Genomic DNA, 12567 nt, shown 5'->3' on the forward strand with positions numbered 1-12567 from the left:
AAGAAAATGAAGCGATCAAAAATTTTGCGATATTAGACATCGTAATAATTAAGTGGTATCTTAACAGAAAAAAATCCTACCATTTTTATATTATTCTAAGACGTTCGGGAACCCTATATAATCAGGAGATTCGGCATCTCAAAGTAAGAACACTGAGATAATATACAAATTATATGAACTAAGCTCACCACCTGGAATAATATTTAATATCCTAAATAAGAATATCCAATATTTTTTAAATGACAACTAAATGTATTTCCATTATTTTTTGGACCTTTTAATACTTTAAATGACTCACAAATTTAAGTTTCAAATTCCTTCCTTCTTAAGAACAAATCTGGTTTTCAAAAATGCAAATCGAATAAAAAAAAGAATTATGATAATTTCCCGGAAGCAAATGATTGTTATGAATGATTTTCATCACGATAACTGTCATGTTAAATATTATTATCGCCAACAGATTCTAAAAACCCGTTTTTCATGAACGTGTCTCTTTATTAAAGAAGAATTCTTTTGAGTCAATAAACGTCCTTAAGAAATAAAAATCATTATCTTACCTGATTTCAAAACAATGTCTTTCCGCTGATAATAATTTTTATTTTAGGAACTCGGATTTTCAGAAGAATGGGAAGAATATACCTGTTACATTAAATACCCTTATATTAAAAAAAAAAATCTGTTTTGGTATTGTTAATAAAGATACCCGAGTACCTTCGAAAAGCTAAGTTTAAAAGATTAAGTGTAGAATTTTTTTTGTTTTTAATTATGTATGCGTAATATGTACTGAAGCATATTACTCACAATACCTTAACCCTTTAACGGGCCCTTTATTTCTAGTAAAGGTAAATTAAAGCATTTTTGGAATTGAAATTGTTTTAAGAACAGTAATTGATATATAAAAAAAAAAACTCATTTAGTTTATAAAAATGCCATTTTTTTGGTGGTAAATATATTTAACATGACCTATTAGGAACTTACTGACTTTTATTTTTCTTTATTTATAAAATAAATTCCTTAAATGCTACAAACTTCAAAAGGAATTATGTATTTTATAACTTTTATACGTTTTTTAAAAGTGACAAATGGTTACCAATTTTATTCAAACTCACTTCAAGAAAGCTGAAGTTATTGAAAAATGGAAACCTAAATTAAAAGTGGTAAAACGTGGTGGTAAGTATACTTACCACGGCCTTCAAAAGGGTTAAAAAATAAAATATGTAAGTTTTGATATTGAAAACGATTAAAATTCGTTACAAATTTTTTTTTTTTAAAAAGTGAATAATTTTGTCAAAATTAATAATTATTCTATAATATTTATTAACAAAAAACGTATAGAATATACTGAACGTTATATACGGTATTAATTTTCAAACAATTTGCTGGTTTTATTTTTAGTTTACTTTATTTTTTATCTAAATGTACGAGCATATAAAGAACGTATAGGTACATATACATACTTGTCTGTCATTTGAAAATAACACTTCAGACAAAAAATATCTGACCTTAATTTATGGAATTGTAAACTAATGTGTATCATCACCTTTTTGTTCCTTAGCAGACTTGTGGAGATGCTTAGTATTCACTAGAGTAAATTTTCAAAAATCCTGCTTTAGAATATATTAATGTATAAAAACTGTAGCTCGTAGCGAGAAACGGATGGCAGATTTGAAATAAGCGACTTGAAAATACCTAAGTTCAATTGAAAAATCTCATCATGCGACTGAAAAAAAAAATTGTTCCCTAGTGTTGTTTGAGAGTTTTGGCAGTTTATAGAAAGAAAAAACAGAAAAAGAATGAATCCAAGAATATTAATCGCATTTGAACTTGTGAACTTAAGTCTTGTGCGGCCTCTCTCTTCTCGACCTAACTCAACAGTTGGAGGGGTGAAGAGGGAGGAGAAAATTTCTAAATATGCTTTAATCATTTTTATGTAATTTTCGCAAATAAACTGATGATGGTTATTTGATCTGTTCGGCAGTATCTTTCGAAGCATGTAAAATACTAGGCAGTCAGCCAATTAGAATTTGAGATATAAAGCTTGCGTTATTCAATTCACTATTCAATTTTTTCAGGAGAAAATTATATCAATACAGTTCTACAATTATGAGTTTTTGAAAGGCAATTAATGAATATAAACTTCATTCGCTTCAGAAATATATAAATAGCAAATAACAGTCAAGCGCGTCAAAAATAGGCGCAAATTTTGAAGCGCTCGAAACATGTCGACTGTTATTCGCCATTCATATTTTTTTTTTTTTTTGAAGCTTCAATAATATATAAATAGTAAATAACAGTCTACAACATGTGTCAAGCACTTCAAAAATAGGCGCAAATTTTGAAGCGCTCGAAACATGTCGACTGTTATTTGCCATTCATATTTTTTTTTTCTTGAAGCTTCAAAAGTATATAAATAGTAAATAACAGTCGACATGTTACAAGCACTTCAAAAATAGGCACAAATTTTGAAGCGCTCGAAACATGTCGACTGTTATCTGCCATTCATGTTTTTTTTTTTAAGCGTATGAAGTTTTAAATCAGGTAATATCTTACAGCTTCAGTTTCTTGAGAATATTTATTTATCTTACACTTATCTGTTTTTAGACTTTGATAAAGAAATATCTTTGTTTTTATGCAATCTTGCGTTAAATTTTTTTTATTACATCATCAGGGCTGTAAGTATAGATATACCAAGACGGAAAAAAGTAAAAAGTGGTCTGAAAGACATAGCATATTTTTTCCAGAAAAATTAAATTTCTGTAACTACCGTGATTTTTTTACAATTATAGAATAAATATAAAACTGCTTTTTTCCCATTAAAAACAAGATATTGTTAAATAGTTTCCAAAATAGTTTAAGGATAGATTTTCTTCTCCCAAATACAAATTAAAACTCAAATGTTTTTTTACTAGCTTGTCCGTCTTACTTTCACCCATGAACCTTCTTAACTCTTCTCCAAAACAAGTTCGATATAAGAGAAGCCCAAAAATCTTAAGACAATCCTTTCTTTAAAATTAAAAGAGGTGAATGAGTTCCTAAATGAATTGTTCTACGGCCGAAAGATTTGATGTAACTGCCATAACTAACAAATATTTAACAAATTATTGCACTTATATTGGAAAAATCTCCCTGAAGTATTCTTATGGAAAGGGAAAATATGTTTCATAAAATGCTTGTTACAATTTTTTATTTAAAAATTACTCTACTCATTTATGATATCACAACTCCGATCCTCGGTTAAATTTGAAGTAACTGTGGTAATACGAGTTTTAAACTTTTTTTTTCATCGTTTTATTTTATTTTAAAGTGACTTAACACGAGTTTTTATAAAAAAGAGTGGATAATCTATTCACATTTAAACTAAGTGTGTATTTTCTTAAGTAAAATTTTTTTAAAATGAGTCACAACTCCAGCTAGTAAGAGTTTCCACATTTATAAAAAGGTCCAGTATGGCTAAATTCTCATACGGGTCATTCTTTTTGTTAAATATTCTATTTTTTCAATCTAAAATTCATCTATCAAAAATAAAATAATTTTCTCTTACCATCTTTAGGATGTCCATGGAGTATACGGTGAGAACTTTGCCAAACCCCAGNCTTGTATATTTACTCTATTTAGACATTTTTTTTCTTGTCGCAGTGAATGTTTTGGAAGATTTTACGTGACATAACAGTTGGCACAATTTAACTGATTATACTTGAAACGCTTAGAAATGGTGTACTTTTTAACCATGCAAAATTATTAACTTTCCTCATTTTTGTCAATCCGAATTATCCATGATTAAAACTGATATATCATTTCTAAAAGCTTCAAGCATGATATTTCGAACTGTCAGCAGTTTTGCCATGTAAAATCATTTGAAACATCTGCCGTCAAAATAAAGATTGTTTCTATAATTTAGTTACATGTAGGTATACATATTAAATAATGTGATTTTAAAAGATTTTATGTTCAGCGGTGTAAATTTTTCTCATCTGAAATATTTTTGAGAATGACGAAACTTTTACTTTTTATTAAAAAAAAGCTACAACATATTTTTAAATTTTTTTTTCCATTTATTTTCCGATTTCCATTATTAATTTTCGTTGGTAAATAAAAGATTTCAATTTTCTTTTGCAGTTGCATAATTAGAAACATATTTATAACAATAATTAATTAATACAAATATCTCAATTTAGAAACAAAATGTAATTTGGATTGACAGATAATGGATACTTTTAAGTAAGTTATATTGTTCTTTTCCTTTAAATTTGCAGTTTCTATTTGAAAGAAAGCTTTACCTTTGCTGGCAATATCAATAAATTCTTATTTATATGTTAAACTGTTTTTTTTTTAATGATATTTTGTATACAATAATGATAATATGACATGATAAATCTAAGTTTTCCTTCAGTGTCAAGCGTTTTAGGATTTAAAAAGACATAAATGGGGAAACAAAATTACATAATACAGTGTACAAGAATCACGTGACTATAAGTCCTTCACTTCTGAGCGACAACAAAGCTGTAAAACTGAGAAACGAGACACATATGAAAGGAAAAACTAAAACACAAAAATATTATCGCTTTTAAATTCATGAGGTTATTTTAGATATTTTTCTTTATCTTTCACCAATGTTACAAATAAAACACTAGATAATACATTGTTCATAATTTTACAATGCTAATTTTATTTTTGAAGTGAAACTTAATTTAACAACGGAAACTATTAGAAATTTATCAAAGAGATTTAAGTCGTATTCAATGAAAAATTTATTTCATAAAACTTTTACTAGCCACACTCACATTTTAACAAGGGAAAAAAAACTAAAACAAAAAAAGCCAGGACTCATCACTTTCGACAGACGTGGGAGGAATTTTTGCTTAACAAAGTAATAAATATTACTACAAAAAATTATTATTATTATATCACTTTTATAATAATACATAATATTGATGCATAATATATTATATCTAATATTATTAACATCATTTGATATTATTTACAGAAAAATAATAAACTTATAATTTATTTGTTTTATAATATTATGAAACTGTTGTAAATTATTTATTACTAAAGGGATTCATTATTTTATAAATTTTTATTTTTTAATATTTAAGAAAATTATAAAGATTTTAAGAAAAGAGTTAATGAAAATTCAAAGATAAAAAAAATCAATTAAATCTAAAAAAATTATATTTTGACTTTAGAAAAGTTATATTTTGAGCTAAGAAATACAATCAAATCACATGCAAAGAATAAATTAGTTTTAAATGTAATTAGATAATTAAAACAAAGAAGATAATTTTAATTAAATTTCGAATGAGAAAGAAAGATATACACAGCCTTTTTATGAATAACTGTTTCATTCCTTTTGTGAATTCATCTTCGTGATCCATTAATAAAGGAGGATTTTCCAAGCATCGAGTACCCTTGAACAAATTGTTTTTAGCGTGTTGTGATGTATAATAACAACACATATTGTGCAAAAGGGGAGAAAGAAAAAAAGGTGTTGGATTACGGTGCATAAAGCAAGGCCACATGCCGAGTTCTATGGCAGTCGTAACGTTCCGTGCTATCGCTCTTCACTGTGTTGAAGACTTGCAAAACGACAAGCGGAAAAGTTTTTTCTATGAATTTTAATAACGCAAACGATTGTGTTTATTCTTCGATTACGATTATCACATCATTATTTTCTTAATTTCAGACGATTTAAAAAGTTTTATTTCAACATTAAGTCTAAAAAATAGTTATTGGATAATATCGTATTTCACGATTTCTAAATTATCCCTTTCACTGTTTCTTAAAATTTTTATGATGTTTCGATATTTTTTAAATTCTTAAGAAATAGAAGGCAGTGCAATTAAAGAACAAGGAAACTACTAGGAAAGAGCTTTTCTTGATCAAACTAAATTTCTTTTAAATTAGCGTATTCACGCAATCAATTTGTCAAATATGAATTTTTTTGTTACTAAATATTGTTATAAGTTCCTAATAAAGAAAATCGGTTTTAGTTAAGAGCAATAAATGTACTATTGTTTGCCGACAGACTCAAAACATAAAAATCAATATGTACTAACTTGATTTTTTTTTTTTAATTATTTATTAAGAAAACTATGTTTGTTTCGCTTTAAATGTTTCCAATTTCTGTAAAATAATTTCAAATTTTCTGCAAAATAATTATCAAACCGACCTGAAGGTAAAATACAATGAGATCATAAAATATCCTATTTTATATTTTTGTCATAGTAAATGGAACTTTTGGCCGTGCATAGCACAAAATGTTTGCGTTTCGAAAGTTTAAATGCATTATCCTAAATCTAATTAATTATTATCACTTATCATGCCGGATCATTTACTATAAACGGTAATATTCGTAGAAAGGTAGCAATCGTTTTATTTCGCCACTGTATAAAACTTCCAAAAATATTAAATTCTCCGCCATTTTGTGACATTGCATCTCACACTTCTACTGATTTCAAGATTTAAAAATGAACAAATGAATTAATTAAACTGAATAGAAACATAATGATGGTTCTTTTTCGAAAACTTTTCATTTGCTGATGTCATGCAGAAAGGCAGATGAAAAATGGGGGAACTTCGCCTTACGTATGTGAATATTAGAGGATGTCCTCGAAGATGTGAATACATCACGAGTGGGTATGATGACATAGATTTCAACCGCAGACGAGCTAAAGAAGGAAGATAATACTTTCATTCATACGTATCCGCTAGCTTTAGTAAATCCAAACCGGATTTCAGATTCGAGGAAGATTTTAACGAATTCCAGAAATGATACTTTCAAATTTTAAAAGGTTATTCGGTGCGGATTATATTTCCTTTTAAAATGCCATTATCATTTTTTGTTTTGTTTCGTTTTTCTTTTACGAAAGTCGGAATTATTGGAAATAAAATGATTCTCAGCATGTTGGCGCTAATCGCCATTTAACGACTAAACCAGTGTTGTGGTCTTATATAGTTAAGTCACAAAGTTGAAATAAACTGGTGAGTAAAGGGGGGAGTCATATAATTGAAAAAGTCATATAATTGAAAATACCAAAATATATGTTTACAAGGAAAAAACAAAAATAGGAGTAATGAAACATTAAGTTAAAAATAGTAGGAATAAGATAATAAATAATGAGGAATAAAATTATATTTACATTAATATATACATTCCTATTAATATATTCATTCATATTAATATATACATTCATATTAATATATACATTCATATCTACATTTTTACTTTAAATATTTACAATAAATGTGTTTCTCTGGTTGTGCGGCGACCTGGTCATGACAAAAGTGAGTTGGAATTAAAAGTATTATAAAAGTAATACTATAAACAAATTAAAATATTTTGATGGTAATTTAATATTTAATTTTTCACTTTTTAAAAAGTTCAAAAAATTTTTGGTTGCAGCAGCGTGCTTAAAAATTTTAAAAAGATAACAAAAGTGATTGCCAACATTTGAAAAAGTATTAAAATAAGAAGAAAAAAATTTAAGCTTTTTTAATTTGTTATTTTTTTATGAACCAAAATCATTAAACATTTAGCAATAAAAATATTTAAATTATAAAAAATAAGTAAATAAATAAACTGTATTTATTAGTCTTTGAAAAAAAATAGAAATATATAATATCAAAAATTTTTGTAAACATTTTATTGTTTCAATTTGTTATATTCATTAAATTCTTAGCTAACTTAAATGATTTCTTTCTGTTTAATGTCAGGATTAAACCGTTTAAAGCTAATTTGGATCTTTATAACTGAAAACATTTTTTTCTGATTGTATGAGGTTACAACATGACAATCTATATCATTTACTGGGATGCTTATTGCAAGAGAGTTAAGAAAGTGATCGAGAATTAAAAACTAAAGCTTGCAGAATTTCATTTTATTGTTTTTTAACATATTAAAAACTTGCGAGGTTTTTAATGTGCAGGTCAAAAATGAAAAGTTCCGGTCGAGAAATTCATATTGGATAGTAGGTAAGAACCTGCTCGCTATTGTTCACCAACCTCTGGAACTGCTTACGGAATTCTTTATGGGTCAGATCGCGGTAGCTTCTGTACAATTCGTAGTTCAGTTTGTTTTTAGCTTTTAGTTTTCTGGGCGAAAAAAGAAACTTTTGACCACAGAAGTGTATAAACGTCTTAAATAATATACGTTTATGGCATTAAAGTAAATTAAAAGCATTCCCGAAACAGTCCGTAAGGGTTCAGGAGGATCATGATTGACAGGACTTTACATTTCCGTGATCAACGGCATGACTTAGGACAGTGGTTTCCAAACTTGATGTTACTACGCCTCCCTTAAAAATATTTAATCATTTGGAGCCCCCCCTGAAGATTTCATAAAATNATTGCATTTATACTTTTCTCAGAGTGGCTACCAGTTTTTATAAATCCGGTAGCCTGTCTAAGAGCTCTATATCAAATCTCAGACCTTTACAATGATAGCTCAGTGCCTTAACCATAGTGCCATCTCGGCTCATCATAGTCATATAGTGTCATAGCGATAGTAGCAGAAATGAGAGTCCTAGCTCAAAACAAGATTGGGGTCGTTAGCTAATGAAATTCCGTAAATTGACTTTCTATCGTTAAATTAAACAGACATAGAAAAATTTGTTTGGTTAAGTTAATAAGAATTTTAAAAAAAGTGAAAAATGTTAAGCACGAACAATTGAGAAGCATTAAATATCATGATCCATAGTTATTCTCAAATAATGCAAAATTCGAAAATTTCGTGGACGGTGTTATTGATTTAGAAGAAGATACTTTTTTATGTTATTTTATAACCATCGTTGAACAGCCGATCCAATTTAATGGGTTTTCGACTACTAATGTTCAACTCCGTAGTCTTTTAATTTTGAACCCAATCCAGAAGACAAGGGAACTCCTGGATCGTGTTTTGGGAGAAATTTGCGACTTTTTGATGGAGCTAACCCGCATTTGAGTTACATGGAGAGGAAGACCACGAGAACCTCCTATGGTTAGCCTGACGGCAAGAGGGAGTTACCCATGATCATCCATGATCAGTCTACCACTGAGGATATTTCACGTCAGCACTGCGGTCGGTGCAAGCCGGATGCGGAATTCGTATCGACTAGGATTCGAACCCGGTTCGTCTCATTGGAAGGCGAACGCTCTATCCCCTGAGTCATTGCGGCAAGAAGAAAACACTGTCGAGAATAAAAACATACCCATATTATTTCTTCCTCATGGTGTGGGGAAGAGCGTCCTCATTTCTAGTGTTTAGTGCTTTGAGCGCACATTACATTTTACAGAATGAGGAGAATAAGGATAAAAGAAATTAAAAGTGGTAAAAAAAATGTAGTTTTAAAATACATAAGCTCTAAGTTTTGACGGCAACCATAAAACTAAATAAACTAAAAAGAAATTAAAAAAATGAAACGTAAAAACACGAGGTACGGCCGAAGTCATTTCCAGATTTTTTTTAAAAAATTTATTGTAAACCAAAGTATTGGCAATGGTACTTAGGCGCTATGGCAATTGCACTTGGCGCGATCAGGATCCGATTCGGGCATGTCCCCAATTTTGCAAGAATGTTATCAGTATTTCCTTGTGTCACATACAATTCATCAAATATTTATGCAATGTGGACATTTTATTTCCTAGTGTTTTACGAAAGGTTTAGGAAAGCTCTCAATAGCAAGGACGATATCATTTAGATGAAAATAAAAATCAAAAGCGAGAGATAAATGTGTAAAACAATCTTGATCTACATTACAATCAACAGGCATAAAAGCGGGCGCCTTGTCCTATATTATAGTTATGAAATGAGTTCAGCTAAGGGAAAAACGACGGTTAAAAAAATAGAAAAAAGGTCGACAAACAATTAATCCCGACTTGGATGAAAATACATAAATGATGTTCCCAGATTTAGTTTCGATTTCAATTTATTTTTATTTTAATTTTTGTATTTTTATGTTTTCGCCTTGATTTATTTCTGCGTGTGATCTTGATTCTTGATATATTTTACATTGTTGGTACATAATATGTGTGTGTAATTAAATGAAAACGTTTTCTTGTAATTTTTGAATAGTAAAAAAGGGTGGCTTTTAAGAAAAAAAAAAGAAAAAAATTAATTTTAACTTTTATTTAAATTAAATAAAATTAATATATTGATTTTTCTATCACTTTTTATCTTTAAAAAATATTACTTAGCTTTTTCTAACCACAATTCCATAATAAATTTTTAAATAAAGTAGTTTTTCTTCGATTATTCAAAATAATTGAGACTAGGTGGAATTTTTACGAATCGAAATAAATATAAATAATATTCGAAAGTTAACATTGTTTTTGCATCGATTTTTATCAATAAATATTGAGAATTACAGATTTGTGTTATTTATAGTTTAGTGTTTCATTGTATTTAAATTTAATATGATCACTAAAAATATTTTTGTGAAGTAGGTGTAAAGCAAACTTGTGTAAAGTAATTTTATTTTTAAATTCACTTACACTCAGACAGCAGTATGCCTTCGTTCCCTTTTTGAATAAACCATTTCAGCTGTTAATATTATGAACTTTTTATCGATAGTTTGTGTTTATAATCGATTAAATAGCTTTTTTTATTTTTCCATCGTCGCCAGGGACTAATGTAGAGGCTTTTATGGTGTAAAGCAAAGTTGTGTAAAGTAATTTTATTTTTAAATTCACTTACACTCAGACAGCAGTATGCCTTCGTTCCCGTTTTGAATAAACCGTTTCAGCTGTAAATATTATGAACTTTTTATCGATAGTTTGTGTTTATAATCGATTATAGAGCTTTTTTAATTTTTTCATCGTCGCCAGGGACTAATGTAGAGGCTTTTATATCTATGACCGTCGCGTTAGTTCAAGTTCAGTGAAGTTTTGATTTTTTTTATTTCTTCGAACATTAGAAGCTTACGATAAATTTTTCCTCTAACTAGTAAATAAATTCTTATTAATTCTGCATTTTCATCTATCAATAAAAATGTATCAATACTTATATCATAATATTAGTTAATGTTCTTTCTTTGCAAAACTGTTTTAATAACATTATAACTTAATGTTTTAATAACATTTAAATAAGTTATGCTTATGTAGATTAATAAAATTAGCGTGCTCGGTATTATAGATACATTTTAGACTTTTTTTTTAAAAAACAAATTCGGAAGAAAATAAAAAAAATTTTATGTTTAACTTTTATTTGTTCATTGGCCCATTCGTCTTCATTAACTGTATTAACAAAGTGTTTATTGCATTCGTTTTTATTGAAATGACTGTTTAGCGGTTGTAGGAAAAACCTTGAATTCCGAATTCTTTATACGACATAAAACATTCATGGTATTCAATACCATTCTTGCCCTTTGTTTTATTGCCCATTCAGATTTCTTACTGTGAAGCTTATGATGAATGAAAATGCTTTTACGAAAGGGTTGTAAATTCAGAATTTTATCGAAAAGTAATAAAAACCAATTCTAAAAGTTAGAAGAAGAAACGCTTAAACAGAACTTTTTGGTGAGATTTGAAAATGTTTGTATTGAACATTTTATTTAAACATTAAAACACTTCCTTGCTTAAATTAATTTTGAAAGACAATATTTTTAATATTTTGTTCCGTATATTAAATTTTGTTCAACAAAAAAAAAGAAGAAAAAATATTAAAATTTTTTAATTTAATTTTTTTTTTAATTTTATCCTCCTGGTTTATCTAGAAAGGAACCTGGTTCTTTTCTTTTAAAGGAATTCTATTTTATATTTGATCAAAGTTTTCCATTTTTTATAAAATAAATAATAGCACTATATTTTCTACGGGAAAGTTTTTCCATTTCTTTTTTTTTTGAATAAACAATTAAATTTTATTTTCTAATGTGAAGAATTTTTCATTTCTTTCCTTAAAGAAATAAATTATTACATAGCCAATTAATTAAAATTTTAAAAAAAAAAAAGGAAATTTGCCTTCTTTGCGTTCACTAACCAATAAAAAGATTAAAAATTTTTACATTGCCAATAAAGTTAAATTTAAAAAAAAAAGCGAAATTACCTTTTTTTTGTTGCAAGTTATCAATCTTTAAGCGACAATTTCCGACATAGTAAATTTACTTAAAAAAAAAAGAAGGGAAACTTATTTTTATCTTTTTGTCAGCAACCAATCTCTAAACAACGACAATTTTTTAAGAAATAATGCTTGTTTAAAGGTAAACGAGCTCGAAAATCAATATAAGAAAGATAGTTAGTATAAAAGCAAAGTTGCTAGTTACGTTTTAAAAATAAATCTGTCTCAAATCAAATGAATGAAACTTGTGATGCTTCTCGGGGTTAAAAAAGGGTTAAAGGAATACAACTATAAGATAAGTAAAATTTGTAGTTTTCAGTGAAAAAATATATTATCATGCAAAAAATATGGTATTATATATTTTTTGCTCACTATTGATTTCTCAAATAGTTTACTACGAATAGTTTTCTCGAATAGTTACAGAATCTACTTAGAATTAGAGTTGCAGAATTTTTTATTTCTAATTTAATTCTTAAAACATAACGGTTTTAAACTACTCCCAAAATCAAAATGTTCTTCCGATTTGAAAATTTTATCTT

General features: G+C 27.7%; 1 protein-coding gene across 1 annotated transcript in view; it reads right to left on the reverse strand.

Moving 5' to 3' along the window:
* Positions 1 to 5390, reverse strand: part of LOC107456266 (acetyl-CoA acetyltransferase, mitochondrial) — a 61447-nt gene extending 56057 nt beyond the window's left edge. Inside the window, exon 1 of the mRNA XM_071184688.1 lies at positions 5320 to 5390. Within this exon, the coding sequence (XP_071040789.1) occupies positions 5320 to 5375 (56 nt within the window). The 5' untranslated portion in view covers positions 5376 to 5390. The remainder of the gene's footprint in view (positions 1 to 5319) is intronic.
* Positions 5391 to 12567: the final 7177 nt, after the last annotated feature.

Source organism: Parasteatoda tepidariorum, chromosome 8 (genome assembly GCF_043381705.1).
Source record: "Parasteatoda tepidariorum isolate YZ-2023 chromosome 8, CAS_Ptep_4.0, whole genome shotgun sequence".
In the NCBI taxonomy this organism is placed as follows: Eukaryota; Metazoa; Arthropoda; class Arachnida; order Araneae; family Theridiidae; genus Parasteatoda; species Parasteatoda tepidariorum.